The sequence below is a fragment of the Xiphophorus hellerii genome, unplaced genomic scaffold, assembly GCF_003331165.1.
Source record: "Xiphophorus hellerii strain 12219 unplaced genomic scaffold, Xiphophorus_hellerii-4.1 PGA_scaffold_78__1_contigs__length_500000, whole genome shotgun sequence".
Lineage (NCBI taxonomy): Eukaryota > Metazoa > Chordata > Actinopteri > Cyprinodontiformes > Poeciliidae > Xiphophorus > Xiphophorus hellerii.
The window spans coordinates 376231-404197 of NW_022587653.1; the positions used below are offsets into that span (position 1 = coordinate 376231).

General features: G+C 44.6%; 1 protein-coding gene across 1 annotated transcript; it reads right to left on the reverse strand.

The window, feature by feature from the left end:
• Positions 1-870: 870 nt before the first annotated feature.
• On the reverse strand, positions 871-27958 carry LOC116716676 (sodium/hydrogen exchanger 5-like). The gene is given in 17 exon segments (XM_032557493.1): positions 871-2173; positions 3243-3371; positions 3550-3619; positions 3781-3930; positions 4013-4139; positions 4363-4454; positions 16936-17062; positions 17135-17205; positions 17309-17398; positions 17498-17700; positions 19538-19758; positions 19828-20005; positions 20070-20148; positions 22700-22863; positions 23881-24034; positions 24036-24184; positions 27429-27958. Coding segments are annotated over 17 exon segments (2925 nt in total). The 5' UTR covers positions 27772-27958; the 3' UTR covers positions 871-1595.
• Between the last annotated feature and the right edge of the window lie 9 nt (positions 27959-27967).

Below are 27967 nucleotides of genomic sequence, written 5' to 3' on the forward strand. Positions count from 1 at the left end.
CATTTTAACCGGGATTATTACCGTGGTGTTGGACTTCAGAGAAGTTTCTAGAAACGCTTCGGATGCCCCGCTAACCAGTCAGTAACCGCCAAGAACAAGTCAATACGCTAATTATCCGTAACTAACCAGCAGCCTGGTTAACTAACCAGTTAATCTGCTACATGCTAATTTAAAACAAGAACTCACCGGCGGTAGAGAGTAGTCTGGGTAAAATAATCCGGTAAATTTGAGCTGTAGGGGTTATTTGTTATCCTTTCAGCGACCGATGCTAACCAGTTTCCGGTAGTTATCCTTCAGCTGGAACGGCTGCTTCTAAGGCGAACCACAGTGCCCCCTGTGGTCACTGTGCGGCATTACCTCACTGGCCTCAGTGCTAACAGACTCCACCACTTGCTTTAATCTCTGTATTTGTCATGAAACATCAGAGATTTTAACTTTACAGAATTATTATTCAATTGGTTTTATTTTGTTGTTAGTTTCAGTTATTTTCAGAGGTTTGTTCAGGGAATTAATCTTGTACATGAAGCAGTTACGAGAATAAAAGCAAACTAGCTGCTCCTTTAACCAGAACAGGAAGATCTGTCCTAAACCTATCTATTTTCCTTCAACACAAACAGCAGCAATATGGAGAACAACATCAGATATCGGATCCGGGCGCCGATGTGGTGCGCTCCTGGTTCTGGTTCTGTTGGTCAGAAAGCTGGTGCTTCCGATCCAGTTTGTTGCTCCTCTTCCCTGAAACACGGATCTCTTAATTTAAATAAATCCTTCGCTCACTTTCAGATAAAAAAACGATAATTCCACATTATCAGGATTCATCAAGGCAAATCAGAAAAATGATCAAGATTTATAATAAAATATGAACAAAAATATTTTCATCTCAATTTAATTTCTCTTTATTTGTCCATTTTCAGAGGAATAACTCAGGATTAATTTCAGGCATCTCTGAGGTTTAGCAGCACGTTAAAGCAGAAACATGTCAACGACCTTTATTATAAATAAAAGTCGTTTTCCTGCTGACTGGGCCAAGCTGCTGCAGGAACAGATCACTCATGATTTGTTCTGGCGGAACCGCTGGTCCTGTTTGGACCGGACCGGGTTTCCGCAGCAGCTGCAGGAATAAAGCACATAGAATAAGGCAGCGGCATTAAGAAAAACAAGGCCTGTATAAAATACATGTTTGGGTTTTAAATAAGCAGCTCAGACAGAATTAAAGGGGAAAGGCAGGAAACGGGCTCTGCAGCGCCCCCTGCTGTATGAAGTAACAATAAACCAAAAGAGTTATGAAACGAAGGATGGATTTTCATTTCAACTGAGGGAGTTACAGAGACATCGAAGACATTTTCAGTGTAACTGATTCAATAACATCAGCAGTTATTGAATCATATTGATCTGCTGTGATGGAGCAAAGATCCTTCCAAGCTTCCAACTAGCAGGAGCTTGGCTGGAAAGTTTGGTGGAAGGACGAAGGACGCTGATGGTGATGAAGATGAGGACAGAAGGTTATCTTCAGCTGGTGGTGCTCTCTGGTCATGTGATTGTGCTGGTTTCCTATTGGCCGAGCTAGCAGACAGATCGCCCTCTGGTGGCCGTGTTCAGAGCTGTGTGGGGCGGTGACTGTGTGGCCCGGTGCCACCACCGGGGGGCGAGGTCACCAGACTCCTCAGGTACACACAAGGGTTCCTCCTCCTGCCTGGGCCTGGCGGGGCCTGCGGCGGGGGCGGAGCCTGCGGCACCCCGGGCAGCTTCAGGGCCGACATCAGCGGCTGCATTTCTTGCGAAGCGCCAGGCTCCTCCTCTTCCTCCTCCTCCTCCACCGGCTTCTTTTTCTTCCTCTCAGGGAAACAGAAGGCGGCTGGGGGCGGGGCCTGGGCGGGCGCCGCCCCGACAGGGCCTGTGTAGGAGGCGGGGCGGGACCCTCCCAGCCTGGAGAGGGCGCTGACGCGGGGGTGGACAGGCTCGGCGGGCGCCGGAGGTGACGAGACGCTCTCCAGGGAGGAGATGCTCTGGTTCCAGGCCTGCTGCAGGTCCACCGGGATAATCTTGGTGGCCTCCACCGACACGCAGGGCGGGGGCGACCCCACGCCGCCCTTCCAGGGCAGATGGCTGTCCTCACCGGGCGGCGACGGGGGCAGGGGTGGCGGGCTCTGGCAAACGTCCAGAGCTGCTGGGACTGAAGGACAGAATCTAATCAGCCATCATGCAGAAAGACTGCAGCCCCTACACCAGGGGTGTCAAACTCCAGTCCTCAAGGGCCGGTGTCCTGCAACTTTTAGATGTGCCTCTGCTGCACCACACCTGAATAGAATAATTAGGTCATTAAGGCTCTGGAGAACTGATCTACACAAGGAGGAGGTCATTAAGCCATTTCATTCCAGTGTTTTGTACCTGTGGCACATCTAAAAACTGTAGGACACCGGCCCTTGAGGACTGGACTTTGACACCTGTGCCCTACACCAACCTACCATCACCATGGAAACGGGCAGCTTCGTCTTCAGTTCAGCTTCATTCAATTCACAAAATAAATAATTTACAATCAATCAATCATTCCAACTGATCTAAGTTCAGTGAAATATTTAAATTAGTCTAAAACGTTTCTAAGGAAACCCAGCAGAGCATTCTGACCCGCAGCATCACTGCTTCTGACCAGCAGGGGGCGACAGTGGAGAGGAAAATCTCCCTTTTAACAGGAAGAAACCTCCAGCAGAACCAGAGCCAGAAGCAGAAGCAGAACCAGAACCAGAGCCAGAAGCAGAACCAGAACCAGATGGTTCTCAGAACACAGAGGACTCTCTAGTTAATGAAAGTAAAGCGTTAGAGGGAAAACGATTAGGTGATGGCAGCATTATGCCCTCCTTCAGAAGGAAAACATCCCCATGATGTTTCCATGGCGATGAAGCAGTTTCATGGAAACCTTCATTTCCATGAAGAGATGCAAACACCAGCTGGTCTGTCACCATGGTAACTCATCTTTGTAGCCATGGTAACAAATGATTTTCATTCCGTTTTCTTCAGTTTTAGTCATCAGCTTTTGTAAACTTTCATGTTGACCCAACTATTTGATCTGCTCTGGATGGCTTTGCCTTTTTAACATTTATATCTGACTGCAGCTTGTCCTGTATTTTACTTTAGCATTTCACTTGTCAAGCACTTTGTTGGAAATGTTACATCAGAATAAATTTGCCATTCATTGGATCACCATTTACAGGCGGTCTGGTCCAATCAGAGCCTCTCTGCTTTACCTGATTTGGGTCGCTGTCTGGGCGTCTCCGCCTTCCGAGCAACGAAGGTGATGCCGACATCTTCCTCCTTCTCCGGATCGGAGTGATCAGCTTTATCCTCCTCCGGTTCCACAGGAACGGCCACCGGATCTGAGACAGAGCGGCGGCAACGTCACACCAGTTGCTGAGATGCTGGCGAGGGCCAAGCAGAAGATCATCAACTCCAACATCAACTCAACCCAACGTCAACCTGAACCCAACCCGATATCAACCCAACGTCAACCAAACAACATCAACCCAACTCAAACCCGGCTGGTCGTCTCGGTACCTTTGTCTTGCCAGCTGACGTTGCGTCTGGGTTTGTCTCCTCCCTCGTCCTTCGTGTCAGATCCTCGGTGCTGTCAGCAGAAGGAGGAAAGGTCAAATGCCAACAAGAGCTGATATCAATATCTGCATCGGTCCTGATATTGAAACAAGTTCGAGATCTCATATGCAGTTCTGGCAGAACCGGACCTCTGACTGGTTCTGTTCGGGTGTGTGTATGTGTACGTGTGTGAACCTTCTTCAGGCTGCGCTCCTTCTTGTGCCGTTTGTGTCTGGTGGACTTGAAGGTCTCCATGCGGCTCCTCATGTTCCTCTGGAAAACCTCGCGGTCCTGCCGCTCCTGCTCCCCCAGCGGCATGAAGTGTCGGCTGTAGTGGGACTGGTACTGGAAAACACACACACACACACACCGTGTGTCATCAGCAGCTCCATGGCGGACCGTTGCTCCAGGCGCTCCTTCTCTTTACCCGTCTCCTGGGCTTGTACAGGTTCCCGGCCAGGACGTGATGCGTCTCCATGTCCTCCTCCACCTTCGACCCGGGAATGTTGTCGATCACCTGGAGGTCCAGACACACGCCGCTGCCGTTCTCCCGCCTGCAACACGTCAACCACAGGTCAGCAGGACTCGGTTTAGAGCTGAAGATAAAATCCAATGTTTTATTTCTTCTTCTTTGGATCTGTTGATGGATCTAAAGTGAAAAGTTTGTTTTTGTTCTAATTCTTCCATGAAGTTGATTTAAACAGGAAGAATGTGGGAAAACAAGATGTTTCCTGCTGAGCAGCCCCATCAGAGGTCATCAGAGGTCATGTGACTCACAGGTAGTTGGTGACGTTGGTGACTTCAGGGAACGAGGCTCTGCTGGCCATGGAGGGTAGTGACAGCCTGGCCGAGGTCAGGACGTTCCCACCCTGCACACAGAGGTCAGAGGTCAGAGGTTCGCAGCTGGACTTCAGTGAACCTGACGGACTCAGAACAGGCCGTCTGTCCTCAACAGTCAGCCTGCAGCGCCCCCTGGTGGTTCAGCCAGGAGGAGCAACACGACCAGTAGAACCAGCACAGGTTCTGCCGGAGCAGTTCACTCAGAACCAAACTCTGGGTCCAGAAACCCAGACCCAGAAAGAAGGAAAGTTAGGTGGAAGAAAAAAGTTTACAGACAGCAGAGCATTGCTGCACTGAAGCATCAGGGAGTTTGATGCAAAGAGACAGAATGGAAAAGATTAAAAATGAATAAAATAAAATAGAATAGAAAAGCATAAAAGAAAATGCAATAATAGAGAAAACAGAATAAAGATGAAGAAAAAAATAATAAAATAAAACAAAATAGAAAAAATAAAAGAATAAAACAAATAGGAAAGAACAGAGGGGAAAAGAAAAGAAATAGAATAAAATAGATCAGACAGAAAAAGAATGAAACAAAAATAAAATAGATAAAAAATTAATACAAAACAATCAAATAAAAATAGAACATAACATAGAACAGAACATAATAGAATAGCATTGCAGTAAACTGTTTCGCTCAGGTTGCAGAAATCTTTGCTGCCTACATTATTTTGCCTCCTGCTGAGTTTCTGCTCCATAAATAAAGCCCGGTCCAAATTAAAGCCTGACCTGGTTCTGGTTCCTGCTGAGTTTCTGCTCCATAAATAAAGCCCGGTCCAAATTAAAGCCTGACCTGGTTCTGGTTCTGCTGGGTTTACTGGACCCGCCTGAAGGTCAACATGCTTCCTCGGTTTCCCCAGAGATGAAATTTAATCCTCAACTCTGCCGCCTGCCGACTCCGGTTCTGGTTCTGGGTCACCTCAATGGGTCTGCCATCCGGTACCAGATAGAGCCAGAACCAGAACTGGGTGAAGTTCTGCTTGGTGAGAAAACTGGAGCTGGTTCTGGTGACCCATAAAACCAGGAATGGATCAGAACGATCTCCAACCTCCCATTCATCAGCAAAGTTATTGAAAAAGCTGTGTAAACAATTAACTAGCTTCCTAACGATAACCAACCGCTTTGACTCCTTCCAGTCTGGTTTTCGTGCTCACCACAGCACAGAGACTGGCCTCATAAAAGTGTTCAATGACATCCATATAAATACAGACTGTGGCAGAACCACAGTGCTGGTTCTGTTGGACCTCAGTGCAGCTTTTGACACTGTTGACCATGACATATTATTGAATCGACTGGAGAGTTGGGTCGGACTCTCCGGTCCAGTGCTTAACTGGTTTAAATCCTACATAAAGAACAGGGATTTCTTTGTTTCAATTGAAAACTTTTCATCAAAGAGGTCAAAGGTCACATGTGGGGTACCCCAAGGTTCAATCCTAGGACGCCACTTATTCAATATTTATATGCTCCCACTAGCTCAGGTTATAACAGGAAATAATATTAGCTACCATAACTATGCAGATGACACACAGCTCTACATTATGATGTCACCAGGTGACCTTTGACCCCATCCAATCACTGAACAGAAGCTTAGAACAGATAAATGTGTGGATGTGCCAAAATTTTCTCCAGCTGAACAGAAACAAAACTGAAGTTATTATTTTTGGACCTAAAGAGGAACGATCTAGAGTTATAGATCTAGAGTCATAGATCTAGAGTTATAGATCTAGAGGTATAAATCTAGAGTTATAGATCTAGAGTCAATGCACAGCTTCAGTTATTACAACTGAAAACCAGCAATCAGGCCCGAAACCTGGGAGTAGTGATGGACTCTGACCTGAACCTCCAGAGCCACATAAAGACAGTCACAAAGTCGGCCTTCTATCACCTGAAGAACATTTCCAGGATTAAAGGACTAATGTCTCAGCCAGATCTAGAGAAACTCATCCATGCGTTCATCTTCAGTCGTATTGATTATTGCAACAGCGTCTTCACAGGTCTGTCCAATAAATCAATCAAACAGCTGCAGCTGATCCAGAATGCTGCTGCTGGCGTTCTGACTAAAACCAGGAAGATAGAGCACATAACACCAGTTTTAAAGTCCCTCCACTGGCTCCCTGTAGCTCAAAGAATAGACTTTAAAATACTGTTGTTAGTTTATAAATCACTGAACGGCTTAGCACCACAATACATTAAAGATCTGCTGTTGTTGTATCAACCTTCCAGACCTCTCAGGTTCCGGTTCTGGTTCTGCTCTGCATCCCCAGAACCAGAACCAAACGAGGAGAAGCAGCTTTCAGCATCTATGCACCACAAATCTGGAACAAACTTCCAGAAAACTGTAAAACAGCTGAAACAATGACTTCTTTTAAATCTCAACTAAAAACCCACCTGTTTAGGATTGTATTTGAAATGTAATCAATTACAAATTTATTGATGGAACTTGACTTAATGCTGTGTTTTGATTATTGATTCTATGTTGCTTTGTGTTTCTGTGTTTGTAATTGTCAGGTCTAAATACCTATTAGAGACAATTTAAACAAACACAAGAAAGACAAAGAGAGTTAGATTCTTATATACTCGCGAGGAGAGCAGACAGAGAGATGTTTCCAGTTACAAATCTCCAAACTACTCTGGAAACACATCTCCCGCTCCCTCTATTTTATTGCTTTTCAGGGGACTCTAATACATTGGGCGCTTGCAGCTTCAAAAAGGGAGGGACAACACACAGCTGCAGCGCTAATAACTTTTACTGTTTAGACATATATTATCTACAATCTAAATCCTTCTTGTTTCAGTTGAAATACCAGACACGGCCAGTAAAACAAGTTGTATATCACACAGGAGAGCAGAGTTTATTGCTGGGCAATAAACTCTGCTAGAAGAGTTGTCCCCGCTTATCTCTGGCTTTGCTGATGGCATCTCAAGGAAATCACAGGGAGGAATCAAAGTTATTTAACACACAAAAACATTACTTAAAATAGTAGAAAAAGAGAAAAGCATATAATTAAACATTATTTAAATGTAACTTCAAAACTACATGATATAACAAATATTTGATAATTACTAAAAATACAAATTATCCAACAGTTCCCGCCTGTATATCAAAAATTTGTTCCACATCTCTTATCCCTCCAAGAACAGCCACTTCAAATGATTTTCAGCTGGGAGTTCATTTTTTGGAAAGCAAACAGTTTTACACTCAGGGGTTATACCCAGTCCAAAAATCAGGATCTGGATACCTGTCAGAAGAGTCATCATCAGAGTATTCTTTGTCAACATTAGATTTTTTCTCTAATAAAGGATACATCTGTGCCATCTGGTCCTCCATGGGTGAAATCGCTGTGGTAATGAGACGGTTAAACAAAGAACGCAGGCACGGAACAAAACAACATCCACACAAAGTCAAAATTGCAGCAAATACTGCAATTGATACTAAGACAGAGGACACAAGGTTTCTATACTTCCCAAAGGCATCCATCCATGCATCCCACATGGAAGTATCCACTCCAGAGTGTTCCTTCATTTTGCCGTTAAGGGTTCGAAGCCCTGTAATGGCCTTCGTTAAGCTTCCATCAGCTGCTGTATTGTTTGGTAAAAATGTGCAACATTTTTCTCCAAAAATCATGCACACCCCTCCTTTTTCAGCCAGCAACATGTCAAGAGCTATACGGTTCTGGAAAGCCATCAGTGAAGTAGCAGCCAGCTGTTCATGCACTGCCTCGAAACCAGCCTGTGTCCAATTTCCCAGTCTTTGCACATTGTAATGGATGTAATTTATTCTGTCTACGTTTTTGTTAATCGTGCACCACCAACAAATTGTAGATTCAAAACCAGCCCCGACCTGATCAACTAATTTATATTCATCAGGCACTCCACGAGGGACTCCGATGGCATCGATGTATGTCGGGTCAATATCTGTATTTTTCCATGTCACTTCACGTTTCTGTAAGTGTTGCCTCTTCTGAAATAAAACACTAGACAAAGAGAGCATTAAATCTTCAACAGATGTAGGATATACAGATACAGGTAATAACAGAGAAATTAATGCACAAAAACCTGTTACTTTTCGAGGTAATCTATCAAAGAGTCTGTCATCACCGCACCACCACCAGACATCTGCACGAGAAATAGGGTTAAAGTCATCGTTTACAGTAATTACAGTAGTACACATAGTTTTAGTAAGATTCCCTATTCTTTTCCCAGTTCCCGTTATATTTACACATGTGAAGTTAGCTGGAGCTATTTTCTTAGAAAATAAAGGTTTCTTTTCATCTGCTGCAGCGAGGGGAAATATTGCATCATAAATCACACAGGTGCCTTTTAGATTTGTTTTAGTCATTACTTCTAACAAACATTGTTTTGTGATTATCGCTGGAGTCACACGAAGTAGAGGCCGTGGTTCCATACAGACTACACAATCTTTTTTAGTCATTTTTGCAGCTTGTTCTACCATTAACAACCAGTTATTATTATTACCTGACACACCTGTGGCAACCCTGAACCAGTCATCAACAGTTTTTACCTCTTTCACTTTTACCCCTATTGTCCATGGAGAAGTATCACTTCCCCCTTCTTCCTTAGATTCTTCACAAAAGATTATTAAAAATTTTGGATCAGCCCCTGATGTGTGAGCCCATAAATAAAATCCCCAACATGTTGTATCTGCTTTTTCTTTAAAACTAGGAGGAATTAAAGGATGTTTAATCGTGTTTATAACTATCTGTACTCCTTCATCTGTGCGTGAAATAGTCAGTAGTTTTTTGTGATATTGTGCATAAGTTGTAGTACCCCAAGTCTTTGTCCATCTATTACCCTCGTCAGCTACTAAAGTTTTCCAACCGGTATTAGAGATATCATTTGTCATATACCAAGTATTGTCCCTGTAATTTATCCCTTTGTTCTTTTTTGCTGATGTTAAACCTGCCCAGGAGACTGAAACAATAGTATTAGAACGAGGTGGAATACACACTTGAATCCCTACTCTCATTCCATGAGTAGTGCTACAAGAGTTCTTTCTTGCATAAAGTTTCTCCACATGAAAACACAACAAAAAACCAAAAACAATAAAAACAAAAACAATACATTTATTTGTCATTTTGCTAAGATTGCAAACTTGTTCAGCTCCTAAAAACACTGCAGGGTTGTGGACAATCTTCACCAGTTTCAAACGACCAAACCTCTATTCAGTTTAGCCCCCTGTTTACCTGGGCTTTCCCGCTGCAGGTCAGTGAGCGTCTCAAGCTTGTCTTCTTTTGGCTACTTTTTAAAATGAAATGACCTTTTTGCAATGTACTAAATGTACCCAAGTTGATCTCTCTGCTATTTTCACAGCTGTAGGCGTTGTCAACAAAACTTGGTACGGCCCTTCCCACTTCGGAGAGTACCAGTGCTTCTTCTTAATGCTTTTTATGAGCACCCAATCTCCTGGTTCCACTAAGAGATTTTCCTGCTGAGACACAGAAGAGTGATCTTCAGTTTGTTTTTCTTTTTGTTTTTCTAACATGGCTCTCATATAATCAGCTAAATTAGCTTCATCGTCTATTTCCCATTGATTTTTAAACTGTGGCAGTCTATACGGTCTTCCAAATAGAGTTTTCAAACGGTGTAAGCCCTGATGTGCTTGTAATGTTAATGTATAATTTTACCAAATCTAAACACTGCGTCCAGGGCCTACCAGTTTCTTCAATGCACTTTTTTAGTCTAGTTTTAATTGTCGAATTCATCCTTTCGATCAATCCGGCACTCTGAGGGTGATAAGCACAGTGATTTTTTAAATCCATGTGAAACATGGTTCCTATTTTTTTTATAATTTGGTTTACAAAATGAGTTCCATTATCACTATATATTTTTTCAGGAATCCCATATCTAGGAATGATATCTTTACAAAGTGCTTTTGCTACTGTTAAAGCATCTGGATTTTTCGTGGGAAAGAGTTCAATCCATTTAGAGAAAGCATCAATTATTACTAAACAGTACTTTTTCCCTTCACTTTTATTTAATTCTATGAAATCCATATGTATTGTTTGAAATGGATATTGCGGATTAGGAAATCGTCCTCTGCGCGGTCTTAAATTTCCCTGAGAGTTGTGTTTAGCACAAATTAAACAAGCTCTACAAAAAGTTTTTGAAAAAGAAATAAATCCATAAGTTTTGTAATATTGATGTACCTGCCCTATCATCCCTCCAGTTGAGACATGCGAAACGCCATGGCTCAATATTGCAGCCCACCTATACAAGTTTTTTGGCAAGATAGGCTTATTTGCAGGTCACTTATAGATTTGATCTTCTATTTTTGCTCCATTTTTAATCCAAAGATCTTTTTCTTTGTCAGGACTTAAATGTTGCATGTCTTTTAGGATCTTTTGTCATATGTTTGATTTTTCTTCCATATGTAAGACCTTTATTTGCCCCTCCGCTGCTTTTTTTGCCATCTCATCAGCAAAGGCGTTCCCTAGAAACACTTTATCTTTCCCTGTGGTGTGTGCAGCACATTTACAGATTGCTAGTTGTTTTGGTAGCTGCACAGCTTGTAGCAAATCTTTTAATAAGTCTGCATGAGTTACTGGTTTTCCTGTAGAAGTTATCATACCCCTATTTTTCCAGTATTGTGCAAACGTGTGTACTGTTGCAAACGCATATTGACTATCGGTGTAAACCGTCACTTCCTTATCTTTCATTAGTTTACAAGCGGTAGTTAGCGCTATCAATTCTGCAGCCTGAGCTGAATAATGCGAGGGAAGTTTTTCAGCTTTTAACACTAGTTTTTCAGTCACTACTGCATAACCAGTTTGAGTTATCCCTTGTACATTTTTCTTTGAGGAACCATCAACAAAAAGTATTTCACCGTGACCTAATGGTAGATCTTTTAAATCATTTCTACTCTTTGCATTTTGTTCTGCCATTTCCTGACAATCATGCTTTGTACCATCATCTGGAAGAGGTAACAAAGTTGCAGGATTTAAAATTGTGCATCTTTCAATAGTTAGATTAGGTTGTGATAATAATGTACTCATACAAGAGAGATGCCTCGCAGGCGATAAAAAAATCATATTTGTTTGTAATAATAGTGCTGAAACTGCATGTGGTACTCTTAATGTTAACGGATGAAACAGTACTATAGGAGCACTAACTTCTACTGCCATAGAAGCAGCAATCACTGCTCTCACACAGGGAGGCTGGGCGCACGCCACACTATCAAGTTTGGAAGAAAAATATGCTATTGGTCTCATTTTATCACCATGTTGCTGAACTAGCACCGAGGTCATATACTGACCTTTGCAATCCACCATCTGGAAAAAATGTTTTTTATAGTCTGGTAAGGCGAGCGCAGCACTTGACACTAGGGCCTGCTTTATTTCACTTAGTGCTGTCTCTGCTGCCTCTGTCCATTCCAAAGAGGAAGACATTTTCAGATCTTTTTCATACATTAATTTGCTTAAAGGGGCCACAATTTCTGCATAGTTAGGCACCCAGTTTCGACAATAGTTAGTTAATCCTAGAAAAGACATCATCTGTTTTTTTGTTTGTGGTTTAGGTGCTTGGAGAATCGTTATTTTTCTATCCTCCATTATGGTCCGCCCTCCTGCACTTAAATTATGACCCAAATATTTTACTTGTTCTTTACACAGTTGGAGTTTATTTTTATTGACCTTATGACCTTCCTCAGCTAGATGTTTTAGAAGTGCTAATGTGTCTTGTTTACAGATTTCCATGTTTGGAGATGCTAATAAAACATCATCTACATACAACAAGACTTGGCTCCCTCCTGGAGGTTGAAATGTTGACATACTGGCACTCATCACTTGAGAATAAATTGTAGGGCTCTCACAGTAGCCCTGGGGCAGTCTGGTGTATGTGTACCTGTTCCCTTCAAAAGTAAATGCAAACCAAAATTGACTCTCCTTATCAACTGGTATTGAGAAGAAGGCATTACTGATATCTACAACAGTAAATATTTTTGCATCTGATCTAAGAGAGTTTAACAATGTATATGGATCAGGTACACACGGCGCCCTTTGAATGACGGCATTGTTTACTGCTTGTAAATCTTGAACCATGCGCCATCCAACAGAAGGTGGTTGTTTTTTAACAGGAAAAATAGGAGTGTTACATGGAGAATTTTCACACTGCACTATGACTCCTGCCTCAATAAGATCTTTAATTACTGGCTTTATACCCTCCTGTGCATCTGCTTTTAAAGGATATTGCTTAACTTTTGGTCTAAACTCTGTTTTGGGTCTAATTTGTATTGGCAAAGCTTCCTTGACAAGACCCACATCTGTGGGCCCCTTTGACCATAATTTATCAGGAACGTCTTTTAAAAGGACTTCCTCTTCTTCTGTAAGAAACATTTGTCAGTTTTGTTTGGAGTACAAATGTTGTCCCTTTTGCACCCATGTTGTCCAGAACAATGCTTTTCTAGTTAACCCAGTGGAAGCACTAGTTTCTATGTTTGAGGAAGTAGTTACCCAATCGGTAGCTGCTTCTCCTTCCTCAACAAGATTACCTAATTGATTCCACTGCTCATTTCTTTGTTTAAACAGAGAGACATGCGGGGAGGTCTGCATTCTGTCTAAAGATTTTAAATCATCAGGAAGAGCAACAGCTGCAACGGCTGTGTGTTTTGTATCTGTATACAGATAGGTCACTGTGATTTTAGCTGGAGTGACCTTGTTGAGCCTGTCTTCATAAATCTTGTCAGGCCCAGCCGCATTCCTGAACCAAAGAGTTATGTGTAAATTGTCAGGAGGCATTTGATCCTGTAGGGCAGAGATGGCTTTATCTCCCTCTGTCAGGAGTGCCTGAGCAAAATTATGTGGGGGTCTACAGGGCACTTCTAGTGTATAACAATAGTGTGGATTTCCATTGCCCTTAACAACAAAGAAATCTCCCTTTTTCATTTCTGACTGCCTTTTAACTGCTATGTGCCCATCAGTGGTTGGAATCAAAGCTAAACCTAGCTGTATAAGGCCATCTCTGCCTAATAAGTTTACTGGGCATTCTGGGAGCATCAAAATGGACAACTGGCAAGCTTGTCCCTGTGGATCTCTAAGCCAGACTGGCTCTGATTCATTGACTTGCGTTAATTTTCCCCCAGCTGACCTCACGACGACAGTTTCCCCACTAATCTTTACCCCAGTAATGTTTTCTCTGCATGTTGTTCTACATGCACCAGTGTCACAAAGGAAAACTACAGGTTTACCATTTATGAAAAGAGTTATTTCTGGTCTTACACTATCCATAGATAATAAATCCTGTAGATTTAATTGGACTTCTTCACTCTCTAAACTTTCTGATTCTAGTCATGCTGACTGATCTATGTATTTTTCTGGGCAATGTCTGGCTATGTGTCCTTCCTTCCCACAACACCAACATCCTAAATCATTTTGTTTGAAATTATTTTGTCTGTAATTATTTTGTCTGTAGTTTGCTCTTCCCATTCTCCCTCTCTGTCCTCTGGGGTTTTGACTTCTACCCCTGAAGCTTCCTCTGCCTCTCCTGTCTTGGTAAAATATTTGCTCCTCATCTTGGAAAAAGGCTCCTGAAACCTTTTTCTTTTCTTTTGAGACCTTTTCTGCGTGTATAGCGTGGTTAATGTATTCGTCTAAAGTACCAGTGCCCAATCCTATGTAATGTTTAGCTACCCACGCTCTAATCGCATCTTTTGACCCTGCATGTAATGCATTTTTTAGCTGTTGCTTATATGGACCATTTTCATCATTATTTTCCACTAATCCACTGTGTGTTTTAAATACTTTTGTCATTCTCAGGCTATATTCATCAAACGATTCTTCCTCCTTCTGTTTGACTCTACTTATCTCAGTGTAGTTTGCTCTGCGTTGATATCTTTGAACTGTCCTTGCTGCTAAAGCATTAACTCTGTTTGTTAATTCATTACTATTGTGTGCAAGAACTTGAGGAGGGTTCCCTGCTAACAATGGGGTCCAGTCTCCTCGAACATGATGCCAGTCACTGCCTAGAGCAGTCATCCAAGCCTGTTGAACCTCATTTCCATTTAAATGATAAGATTCACGTATGTTATTCATGTCTTCAACAAAGCGGTTCACATCCTCTTTAAGAGGTGTGATCCCTTCTAGCGCCTTTTTTATATCCTCCAGGGTCCACGTTCTATATACTAGAATCGTGGGCGCTGCTCCATCTTCTCCTGCATTCGGATTTGCTACTTGAATCATAGGATAAAGGCCAGTTGTGTGTGGCTGATTATTTGGCTCTTCTGAAGGGCAACAAGGAGGAGGGCGATTAGGCTCAGTGGGAGCTGTAGCTCCCTGCACTAAAGCTTCCCCCCAATTCTTAGACCATTTAAAGTTTACTTTTTGTGATCTAGTGATAGGTCCCTCACTACCTTTCTCTTCATATTTTGGTGGTGAAGGCAAGTCGGGGTATAGTTTTGTATTTTGTACTATTTGTTTCTCCCCTTCTGTTTTGTCATTTTGATATCTGTTAACTTCAGCTACTTCCCCTCCCCCTCCTGCTGCGTGCTGCTCCGCTGCCTGCCTTTTCACACCTCTAGGCCCCGTCTCATCATCCTCCCGTCTATAAAACAGCAGGTTTTTTGATCTCTTTTCCCCCGCTTCTCTGTTTTGTGCTAATTCTAACCAAAATTTTACATCCTCATAGCCTTCTTTACGCATTTTCTTTTGGTTTGAATTTGCTTTTTGTTTTATTTTATCTTGCAGTACTGTTAGTTTTTGTGAGTTTAGACGGCCGTCAAAGTTATAGTTTGTTATCCATTTATCTAAATGTTTTATTTTATGCGGATCCCGATCTTCAACATATTTCCAGTCATTTGATTTTAAACTGGCTGTCGGCTTAGTTTTGCTGATACCCTTCCCCATTTTTTTTTTTTTTTTTTTATAAAAAATCTTCGTTTTTATAAAATTTGGTCCAGTTTTGTCGACTCCTAGGGAATCCTAATAACTGGAGATCTTTCCAGTAGGCCAGCAATTAAAAATACCTGTAGTGGTAACCCCCGCTTCAACTCTTTCGAGTGGGAGGTTCTTACCTCTGCATCCAAGACAGGTTTGCTGGTTACAACCCTACTGCTTTATATGAGATAAAACACCAAGTGGTATTTATATCTCCAAGCACACACACAAGCACACGTTTTGTTGCGGAATTTAAGCGCCTGCTTCACCGGACTCCGCCATCCGTTCCAATTACAATTTCAGTGCCTGATTGAAAGAATTTTATTGTTGATTAAATTTTTATTATTTTAATTTGACATTTCCTAATCTACGAAATTTTACAGCAGGTTTATACTAGGCTCCGTGCGCCTTTTCCACGAAATTTTTACGTAAGGACTTCGGACGCCCTTCACGGATTCAGTGACCTATTTTTACCTGTTAGAGTCTAGAATTTACAGGGTTTTCTAATTCGCGCAATGACCCTCAGTCATTCGCCACACTTTTAAAGAAGAATCCACTCACCCCCGTTGTCTTTCGCTGGAGCACCGTCAACCGTCAGATCCCAGCAGGCAGGTCGAGAGCCAGCCCTTGAACAGGATCTCATAAGCTTCCACTAGGAAACTTGCCGTGCGCACGGTCTTGCACTGGAGTCGACCAGACCCGCCGGAATCCCTCCGGTGTATTGGCGACCGGCAATCGAAGGACCAAAATAATGTCAGGTCTAAATACCTATTAGAGACAATTTAAACAAACACAAGAAAGACAAAGAGAGTTAGATTCTTATATACTCGCGAGGAGAGCAGACAGAGAGATGTTTCCAGTTACAAATCTCCAAACTACTCTGGAAACACATCTCCCGCTCCCTCTATTTTATTGCTTTTCAGGGGACTCTAATACATTGGGCGCTTGCAGCTTCAAAAAGGGAGGGACAACACACAGCTGCAGCGCTAATAACTTTTACTGTTTAGACATATATTATCTACAATCTAAATCCTTCTTGTTTCAGTTGAAATACCAGACACGGCCAGTAAAACAAGTTGTATATCACACAGGAGAGCAGAGTTTATTGCTGGGCAATAAACTCTGCTAGAAGAGTTGTCCCCGCTTATCTCTGGCTTTGCTGATGGCATCTCAAGGAAATCACAGGGAGGAATCAAAGTTATTTAACACACAAAAACATTACTTAAAATAGTAGAAAAAGAGAAAAGCATATAATTAAACATTATTTAAATGTAACTTCAAAACTACATGATATAACAAATATTTGATAATTACTAAAAATACAAATTATCCAACAGTAATGATGTAAAGCACTTTGAAATGTCTTGCTGCTGAAATGTGCTATACAAATAAAATTTGATTGATTGAACAACATTTCCTCCAGACTGAGGTGGAAAAGTTCTGGATCTACGGCTCCAATCTCAACCATGGATTGTGGATCAGAGCCAGAATCAGAACCAGAACCCAGGTCCTAGCAGCCTGTGAGACCGGACTGCCCAAAAAACCAGAACCAGAACCTGGAGCCTGCAGTCCCTCCAGTCCGTCTCTTTCCAGAACCCGTTTGGACCCGACCCGGTCCTCCTACCTGGTCGATGACGCTGATGGCGTCCCGGATGTTGATCTTCTGGTACGCCTCCCAGAGCTCGCTCTTCCTGTACACCGACTTCCTGAGCAGCAGCTTGCTCAGGTAGTTCTTATCGAACTGCTCCCACCTGGAGGGGGCAGGGCAGTGAAGCATGCTGGGAAACAGCGCTGGTGATGGCGGACATGTTGGTAGGACTCACTTGTCTCTCCAGTGGTGATAACCCTGGAGTCCTGCGATGTCCTCCACCGCAGTCAGGATGTGGTCAAAGGCCTGGACAGACACACACACACACACACACACACACACACTCGTCACATTGATGATGAGCAGAAGAAGAGTTGTCATCATCATCATCCATCATCATCATCATCACCCGCTCGTGGATCTCCTCGTTGATGGTGGGCTTCCTGTTGGTGGAGCGAGGAACCTTCAGCCACTTCACCAGAGGCTTGATGGTCAGACCCTGGACCAGAACCAGAACCGGAATCAGAACCAGAAACAGCGGTTCCTCACTCAGGACCCCAGTGAGAACCAGGACCGGTCCGGTTCAAGCCGCTCCTACCTGGAACATGACGGTGAAGAAAACAACCACGATCGTTGTGGCAACAAAGTAATCCTTGGCTTTGACTTGCTCTGCGTCCAGCAGCACCACCAGCGCGAACGCCACCGCCCCTCGCAGGCCGCCGTACGACATCACCACCTGGTCGATCTTATCCAGCGGGACGAGCCGGAACCGGTTCAGAACCCAGGTCTGGCCGATCACACCTGAGACCCAGAGACAGGAGAACCGTCATGTCACAGAGGTTGGAACTGACTGGACCAGACCCAACCGGACCGGACCGGACCGGACTCTTCGGAGGTTCTATATGTTGTTTGACTTTCAGTAAGGTTCCTTTAAAGCACAGGTGTCAAACTCCAGCCCTCAAGGGCCGGTGTCCTGCAGTTTTTAGATGTGCCACAGGTACAAAACACTGGAATGAAATGGCTTAATTACCTCCTCCTTGTGTAGATCAGTTCTCCAGAGCCTTGCTAATGACCTAATTATTCTATTCAGGTGTGGTGCAGCAGAGGCACATCTAAAAGTTGCAGGACAGCGGCCCTTGAGGACTGGAGTTTGACACCCCTGCTTTAAAGTCTGGGATGTTTTGATCACCACTGATCTAGAATCAGCTCCTTCCAAGAGTTTCTCTCCAAATTAGAGATTCCTTTTCTCCTATTGGTTGGCTGCAGCCTGAGTCTGCTTTTGATTGGCTGATCAGGCCCTAAGCATGCGTCGTCCCCTAGAAGCTAGCTGCACCAGAGACAAATGCAAAAGCAACAAGACTCTTTTCTCCGATAACGTCAGAACCAAACCTGACCGCCTGCTGGATGCGTTTCCGTCTGAATTGTACGCGTTGTCGCATTTATCAAGTTTTTATGGAAGAGGCTCAGAGCAGATTTTTTTTCTTGACAGGAATTGTTCAGTCTGCCATGAAAAAGTTGGATTTGTGTGGCCTGCTGAGTGAACGCTGCTCAGACTCGACTCAAACATGTTGCTGTTTAACTGTCTGCTGGTTTAAACAAGAACATATTCTGGTTTTAATGAAATGTCTTATTTATCTCACTAAGATAAAAAACATTCTTATATAGTGGTAGTTTACTGCTCCTGGTTCTTTTCCTGGCTCCGTCAGTTAAATGCTTCCTGCTGCTGCTCTGGGGAGACACAAAAGGTTCCTACTTCAGATTTATTTAGATTAAAATCCTCAGAACTGAGAGGCGAAAATGTTTAGTGAGATTATTTTGTTTATTATGTTTTGCTTTTACTTTAATAAATCTTTAGGAATTAGTGTGGTTTGTTTTTGATTATGTAGAATTAATATAGCTGGATTAATTAAAACTGTGAGATCTGGCTCATTTTTTAAAATATTAAATTATGAGATCATTTCTGAGCATCAATTAAAGATAAATAATTTAAATAAAATTTTTATTATTAATTAGTTGAGTTGATGTTTGTAAAGGGCCAGTTTTATGTAAAATAAACCTTTCTGATCTCTAATGTTTTTCCTGCTGTGTTGCTTTGATTCTTTCATGTTTGAGAAATCCTTCAATCTCCATGGCAACCATTCAGCTGATGAAACGCCTGGGTGGATCTAGCCCCACCTTCGAGGCGCAGCTCCTCCCCCACTCAGCTCCTTCAGACTAGCCAGCAGCAATTAGCAAACAGCTGCTGAGCTCGTATTGGAGCTGCTACTCAGATCAACGCTGGTAAAACTTTAGAGGGTTAATAGAGGAGCCATGTTGGAATGACTTCCTGGAGGCGGAGCTTCAGGAAGAGCAGGAGCTTCTTAAAGAGACAGAGACCCAATTTCAAGCTGCTAAATCAGGAAGCTAAACTTCTTTTAAGTCATATTTCATATATAGTGTTTTTATAACAGCTGAAGGTGAGACAGTAACTGATTATGTTATAAAATGGATCTATGTGCCTGAAAATCACATGATACCGGCCCTTTAATGGCTGCTGTACCCATGTTGGCCAGTATATGGCGCTGATCTGCGCCTTCTGTGGATGGTTAATATGAATAATGTCAGAGTTAGAACCTGAACCAGAACCAGAGGAACTGACCCACAGCCCTGAAGAGCAGGATGAAGACCAGGGTGCAGGACACCAGCCCCGTGTCCCAGGCCCACTTGGACTTGTCCACTGCAGAGATACCCAGGAAGATGAAGATGATGGTCTCAGCGATGCTGGCCAGCGTCTTCATCGTGTACTTCACCGTGGTCCGGGACTTCTGCGAGATGTTGGCCTCTACGTACTTGTTGGCCCCGATGCCGCAGAAGGTCATCCTGCGGAGGAAGACATGGCGGTGACACGACTGCGGGCTGAGGCGGTTCGAATCGAGAGGTGGGACTCACGACAAGATGGCGGACAGCGAGAAGAGCTCGGCGGTCAGGTAGGCCAGGTAGACCAGCAGGAAGACGAAGAGCGGCTCGATGATGCGGACCTTCTTGGTGAAGCGGGTGATGAAGCCGAGGATGACGGCAAAGACCAGACCCACCAGAGTCCCCCCAACGCTGACGATGAGGAAGGAGGCTGTGGAGGTCAGCAGAGGTCAGAGGTCAGTAGAGACTGTCGAGATTTCCACCTGAAGACTCACCCACTCCTTTGAAGTAGTCGGCCATCTGGACGTTCTGCGGGCCGACCTCCACGAAGGAGATGTAGACCTTATAGAGGACCTGTAGGAGACACGGAGAGAGACACGTCAGAGACCGGGTCACCAGAACCAGACCAGGTCCTCCAGGAGCTGGACCACAAGAGCATCCAGACCAGAGGGAAAACATTTACCACTGAGGACAAAAATGAGCCTTTTCTCTCCATTCAAAACACACACAAAAAAAATTATACAATAATGTTATTGTGAAATTTTTCTCAGCACAAAAATAAATTAGGAAGCTAAATGTTAAAGGGACGGTATTGTGTTTCTCAGCCACATAGTTTCATTTTGTAAAACAACCAGTAACTATGTTTCCCTCAGTTGTTATAAAAATATCAAATATGATTAAAATAAATCTTACTTCCTGATTTAACGTCTTGAAATTGGGCCTCTATCTCTTCAAGAAGCTGCTGCTCTTCCTGAAGCTCCGCCTCCAGGAAGTCATCCTAACATGGCTCCTCTATTAACCCTTTAATGTTCTTACCAGTGTTGATCTGAGCAGCAGCTCCTATAATGAGCTCAGCAGCTGGTTGCTAATTGCTGCTGGCTAGTCTGAAGGAGCTGAGTGGGGGAGGAGCTGCGCCTCGAAGGTGGGTCTAGATCCACCCAGCTGAATGGTTGCCATGGAGATTAAAGAATATCTTGGGGTGTGCTGTGGTGGTGCAGGGGTTAAGCACAACCCATATATGGAGGCCTTAGTCCTCAACCGTCGCAGGTTCGATTCCCGGCCTGGCGACCTTTGCTGCATGTCTTTCCCTTCTCATTACCCACTTTCCTGTCAATTAACTATCAAATAAAGGCCACTAGAGCCAACAAATTTTTTTTTTTTTTAAAAAAAGAAGATCTTAAACATAAAAGAATCAAAGCAAAGATATTTACGACATAAACTAGTCATGAAAATCTGAGCCTAAAAATGGCAAAAAAGTTTCCATCTGCTGCAGAATCCACACAGAGTTATTACAAAATGAAGAAAGAAGTGGAAGAAGAATCTATAAACTGTTGCTCTTTTATTATGGCTTCAGTAAAAGTTAGGCATAATTTTCATATTTTGGAGGCTTTATTTATTTATTGAACATTTATTTTGTTTCTGGGACGCGTCAGTGCTTCCTGTGTCCATTTACCGCAAAATTAGAAGAGAAACATGGTCAATAAAATAATATTACTTCCGTTTATTAATTTGGGGAAAGTTCATCTTTAAATTTTGCATCTGCATCGTTACTAAAACAAACTGGGTCCAAATGAGACCATTCAGAGGGCCGCAGACGGCCCCCACGCCTCATGTTGGACACCTCTGAACCTCTGAAGGTGTGGTAGAGGTGAGCGCTCCCCCAGTGGGGTCAGAGGTCACAGCTTCAGTTCTCCCAGCTCTGCTTGGGTTTTTCCATCTGATTGGGATTAGCTAATAATCTGAGTGCTGCGGAGGATTAGCCGGCGCCGTTAATCTGCTCCCGGCTTCCAGCGCCGGGCCGCGGCGTCCGTCCAGCTGCCGCGTCTGGACGACACGTGTCCTCCTCCTGGAGCCGCAGCAGAGGAGCAAAGTTCAGTTTCACGCCGCGCCGCCCGCTGCGGCAGGCCTTCACAGGCTTATCTGTTACCATGGAAACGCAGCATCACATCTGGCAGGTGAGATTTGTGCTGGTTCATCCACAGCGTCAGATCCTGCTGAGCCAGGTCTAACTGCTCTAGATCTGCGCTGCAGGTGGAGGGACATTAGCATCAATGATCAGACTCTGCTTCATGTTAAGAAGCTGAGAGCGTCTACAGCAAGAGGCGCAGCTGACGCTGCTGCAGCAAGTGCTGCAGCATTGCTGTTTCCATCCCGTCATGCAGAGCATCAATTATTCTGATGATTAATTGGAATAAAAATGGGAATATTATGCTCACTTTTTATCACTGATAAAAAGTGAGCATAATATTAAAAAGTGAATATAAAAAAAGTGAATATATAAAAGTGAAGCGTTTTTTATTATAAAATATTAAAAATACATTTAAGGGGCCGGTATCATGTGATTTCCAGGCACATAATTCCATTTCATAACATAACCTGTTACTATCTCACATTGAGCTGCTATAAAACACTATTTATAAAATATGACTTAAAATAAATCTTACTTCCTGATTTAACTCCTTGAAATTGGGCCTCTGTCTCTTTAAGAAGCTCCTGCTCTTCCTGAAGCTCCGCCTCCAAGAAGACATCCAACATGGCTCCTCTATTAACACTTTAATGTTTCTACCAGCATTGCTGTGAGCAGCAGCTCCTATAATGACCTCAGCAGCTGATTGCTAATTGCTGCTGGCTAGTCTGAAGGAGCTGAGTGGGGTCCAGATGGGGGGTGCTTCAGGTTGGGATTGAGGGAAGGGGCTCCTGCTGCACCCACAAGATGCCGCTCTGGGTGGTTGAACATATCAGAAATCGCCTCTGGTTTTGGTTTCATGTATGCGGTTTAGAGTCTCTAATCGATCGACAGATTACTGAATTATTACAGGATTGATTCAATAATCTATTGATATGATTTCACATGCAGACAATGGAAATCTCAGCATGTGTGTGTGTGGGCGTTTGTGTGCCTCACCACGGTGACGGCGTCATTCAGCAGCGACTCTCCGAACACGATGATGAAGAGCATCTCGTTGACATGGACCTCCTCGAACACGGCTAGAACCGCCACCGGGTCGACGGCGGAGATCAGAGCGCCGAACAGCAGGAAGTCCATCAGGTCGGCCTGAACGCGCTCGTCTGAAGAGACACACCGCCGCAGCTGATTGGTCCACATATGGTGACATCACAGCAGGCATCAGGTCACTGAGGGGGGGTCACTCTGAGATCATGACCTCCTGCTGCAGTGACTAGTTAAAGGGACAGGTCACTGTTTAAAGGGACGGGTCACTGTTTAAAGGGACAGTCACTACTTAAAGGGATGGTTCACTGTTTAAAGGGACAGTCACTAGTTAAAGGGACGGGTCACTATTTAAAGGGATGGGTCTCTAGTTAAAGGGATAGTTCACTATTTAAAGGGACAGTCACTATTTAAAGGGACAGTCACTAGTTAAAGGGACGGTCTCTAGTTAAAGGGACAGTCGCTGTTTAAAGGGACAGTCACTATTTAAAGGGACAGTCACTAGTTAAAGGGACGGGTCACTATTTAAAGGGACAGTCACTGTTTGAAGGGACAGTCACTAGTTAAAGGGACGGGTCACTATTTAAAGGGACAGTCACTGTTTGAAGGGACAGTCACTATTTAAAGGGACAGTCACTGTTTGAAGGGACAGTCACTTTTTAAAGGGACGGGTTTAGTTAAAGGGACGGGTCACTGTTTAAAGGGACAGTCACTAGTGAAAGGGACGGGTCACTGTTTAAAGGAACGGGTCTCTATTTAAAGGGACAGTCACTAGTTAAAGGGACGGGTCTCTAGTTAAAGGGACAGTAACTATTTAAATGGACAGTCACTTGTTAAAGGGACGGGTCTCTAGTTAAAGGGACGGGTCACTGTTTAAAGGGACAGGTCTCTAGTTAAAGGGACGGGTCACTGTTTAAAGGGACGGGTCTCTAGTTAAAGGGACAGTCACTGTTTGAAGGGACAGTCACTTTTTAAAGGGACGGGTTTAGTTAAAGGGACGGGTCACTATTTAAAGGGACTGACAATTAGACAGTTTCCTGTCTTCTGGAAACCTCTGGACTGGCTGGATATCTGTCTAGCTCCAATCTCTGCTGAGGCGTCAGCAGCACGGTCTCACCTCTGACCCCATCACTGACCTATAACCCCCAGCAGCTTGGCGGCATAGAGGCAGAATCCGGTGCAGAAGGCGTTCCACAGCGTCCCCACCACGGCATATGTCAGGATGGAGCCCAGGTTGTCGAAGAAGAGGCGCGCGGGCATGAAGTATCCGGCGTCGCCGACGATGGTGGGGCAGCAGGAAGAGGAAGAAGAGGGCGGGGTCCAGCTGGTACAGCTGCTTCTTACTGGCGATGAGAACCACGCCGCCCAGAACCAGACCCAGCAGGATCAGCATGCAGCTCTCCGGAACCACGGTGGTGAAGCGCTGCGACAGGTGGAACACTGCAGGGAGGCAGGAGAACGGGTTACTGCCGGAGGGTCACCTGGTCTGCAGCCAACAGGTGAGATGAAACAAAACGCCAGGCTGAATCACAGCAGCAGCTACTGTCAACCTAGGAAGGGTCAAAGGTTATCTCCAACCAATGAGGACATTATCTCAGATGTTGCATCAGAGGTCAGAGGTCAGAGCATGACCCTCAGGTGTCAAGTAGCCGGTTGTCATAAGCCGATGTCTCCTATCGTGTTTCTCTCTGTTCGCTTCAGAAGTTTTCATCCACATGAGCCGATCTGCCCCGAGCGTTGTTTAAACATGTCGACCCATAGGGGGCAGTGTAGCGCTAAGCTAACACCTGCCAGCCAATCAGATGGCTTCCGAACGAGCGACACTTCCTGTTAGGGTCCCAACATGGCGCCAGGAGGTTCGTCTGCAGGCTCAGCTGATTTTCAGCAGTATTAAAATATAAAGTTATTAAAACCAGACGATGCTGATGAGGAATCGGCTCAGAGCGAGTATCTCGGTTTATTGGGGCCTCATTTGCAGGCTGGAGCCATGAACACGATGCACCAATGCAGAAATGTCTCATTTCCACTTTGGTCAGAGTTTTTATAAATAATCGTTTTTAGTGAAATTAATGTAAAAGAAAAAAACGCAGGAAGTCAGATCTGCAGCTTCCCAGCCTGTATCCTTCCGCTGAAACTAGTCCCAGTCGCTGCAACAAGTGCTGCTGCTTTTCCTCTGGAATTCTGGGAAGTTTTCTTGTTTAGCGGCGCGGAGCGTTGTGTTCTGCTTCCTGTTAGAGTCCCATCCTCTGTCCTCTGTCGTCCTCCAGACGCTCCGTGGGTCCAGGGCAGGGCGGATTTTCTGGGACTACTTTAGGAGGCGGATGGATCTGCAGACTGTGATTTAAGGCAGAAGATTGTTGGATTCCTGTGGAGCCGCTGAATGTCTTCAGTGTTTCTGTCCTCACCGTCCGTCTGCTGCGGGGGAGTCTCAGCGGACTGCAGCCTGCTGTCCCTCTGTCCATCTCTCCCTCCGTCCTGCTGTCCCTCTGTCTGTCTCTCCCTCCGTCCTGCTGTCCCTCTGTCTGTCTCTCCCTCCGTCCTGCTGTCCCTCTGTCTGTCTCTCCCTCCGTCCTGCTGTCCCTCTGTGCTGCACATAAAACCCACATGAAGCTCATGGCCTCTCATTTCCTCTCAGGGTTTGATGTTGGAGACGACAGAGACGGACGTCCTGCAGGGACGTCAGTCCTCTGTGGGACTGGATTGGATCATCTAACCTGCTTCACTTTCAGATACTGAACTTTGACCTTTGACTCATGAGGGTTGACCAAAGCACCGAATGCTAACCTGCTAACAGGCAGCAGATCAGAAGGTTTTCACGGTTACAGTCAAACATGTTGGATCTGGGATTATTATGAAGTTTGAAACAGAAACTCAGAAATATTTTCTCTTCTGGATTTTTCTAGTTTATTTCTAACAACCTGAAGGGTTTTGAAGGTCTGGACTGAAAAACACGTTAAATCTCTGGAGTGAGTTCTGCTCTGATTTAATCTCACGTTCGGTTCTGCAGCTTGAAGCTCTGATGAAGCTGAAACTACAGGAATCCTGATGGAATCAATGAATTATGATTATTGACACATAAATCCAATAAAATAGTGATTCAATGATTGAGAATTGCAGAAATAAAAACAGAAAAATGTTTGTGCAAAATGAGTTGTTATTGTGAAAGTTACTGGATCTGCAGAAAAACCATCAACTCATCGTTTTGCTCAGAAGCTCAGTCTGCACCATGAAGGTTAGCTGCTGGTTAGCAGGTTAGCTGCTCTTTTGAGTCAGAAACATGAAGCCGGCCAGGCCTTAAAACCAGGTGTGATGACTTCCTGCATCACTTCCTGCATCACTTCCTGCTGATCAATAAACTCACGTCAACATGGCGGCTTCGCTGCTCGGGTCACATGCAGTCATGATGGATTACAGGAAGCAGAGGAGGATGAAGGCGCTGCGTCAGTAATCAGATTACCCAGATGGTGACGACAGCAGAGCGGACCAGAGTTCCCAGTTCACAGAGCGACTGGGAATCCTGGAGGAAACAGAAACACTTTGATGTTTCCTTCCTCCTTCAGATCCACCAGGAGCTCAGCTGGCAGCCACTCCAGGTGTGTGTGTGTGTGTGTGACTCTTCCTGCAGCTGAAGCTGTTTTTGTTCTTTCAGCTCATCGTTTTTTTACAGAATCATCAGAAAAATTCTGCACAGCTCAGTTTTCTTAGTTTGAATCTGCATCAACAAGATTTATGTCTGCCTGCTTAGCTCTTCCTCTCCCTCCTCTTCCTCTGCTGCTAACCTTCACGTTGAAGCTGAAGTTTCTCCAGGTGGGAGGAGAGAGGAGGAGCCTTCGGTCTGACGGTCATAAAGAAAAGCAAACTTCCTGCCAACCACCTGTTGCTGCTCCACCTGATGATGATGATGATGGTGATGAAGCATCAACAGCTCCACCTGCCCTCCTGCAGAAAATCTGAGCTAAAGTCACACAGGAAAACCGGTCGTCTGCACTGTAAAACCGGTTCTGAAGCAGATTAAATATTAACCAATAAAATCTATTATCAATAAATATCAACTCATTAACCGACAGGCAGAAATTTAAACGCCAGAAACCAAGAGAGAATTTAACCAGATTATTCATATTTCAGTCAAATTAAAGGATCTTTGTTTCTTTTTAACCTGGTTGACCAACCAGGTGAGCAGAAATCAACTTAATAATTAGTTATAATTTAAATGATTTATTTAAAAACAGCACGTTTAAAACATTTATTGGAATTTAGCTCATTTAATCGCCTTTTTTAGTCATTAATCTGAAATAACTCTTAGAATCAGAGAAATCAGTGAACATTGTGGGACCAGTTTGTCCTTCACACCTCAGCAACGAAACTTTAAAATCATGGTTGTCATTATAGTTGAGTAAACTTTTAATTCTTAAAGTTTTTGTTGATGTCCAACTGTCTGCATCTTGAGATTTCTGATCCAGTTAAAGGTTCTGGTTCTTCTTCATCAGAACTTTTTCTGATCATCTAATAAATAAATAAATGATCCAATAATAACCGGGAGGGGGGGGGGGGGGGCAGGTGCCCCAATCTTTTTGGCCCCGGGCCCCTCGCGATGTGATTGTGCCCCCTGTGATTCAAACTTCCAGTAAAACCAGTTCCGGTCCAGTCTGACACCTCTCACGCACACGCACGGCGGCGGACTTACGGATCTTGGCCACGCTGGCCACCAGCAGCCATATGGCGATGACGTAGGGCGTCTGGACGTAGCTCCACTCCCATTGGACCACCCGGTACCCGCCGCCGTGGTGAGGATGCTCCGCCGCCGCCGGCTCCTCCGGCCCGCCGCCGCCGGCTCCTCCGGCCGGCTCCGCGGATCGGGCCGAGGCGACGTCGGGAGCCCCGAGCTCCGGTGCGGGCTGCGGGAGGAGGAGCCGCGGCGGGGCGGAGGGAGAGGCGTGGGCCGGGCCCCGGAGCGGAGCGGCTGACCCGGACAGCTCGGCTCCGGCCGGGAGCAGCAGCAGCAGCAGACCGAGCAGCAGCATCTTCATCCCGGAGCTCAGGGCGCTGGCATCCCGCTGAGCTTTATATACACACCGAGAGGAGAGGAGCCGCGGAGGGAGGCCGGCAGCCGGGTCCAAACATCCACACACACACACACCTCCCTCCTCCTCCTACACACACACCCAGGGAGGAGGAAGAAGAGGCTGACCCGCCCACTCACCCTTAAAGACACGGAGCCGCTCC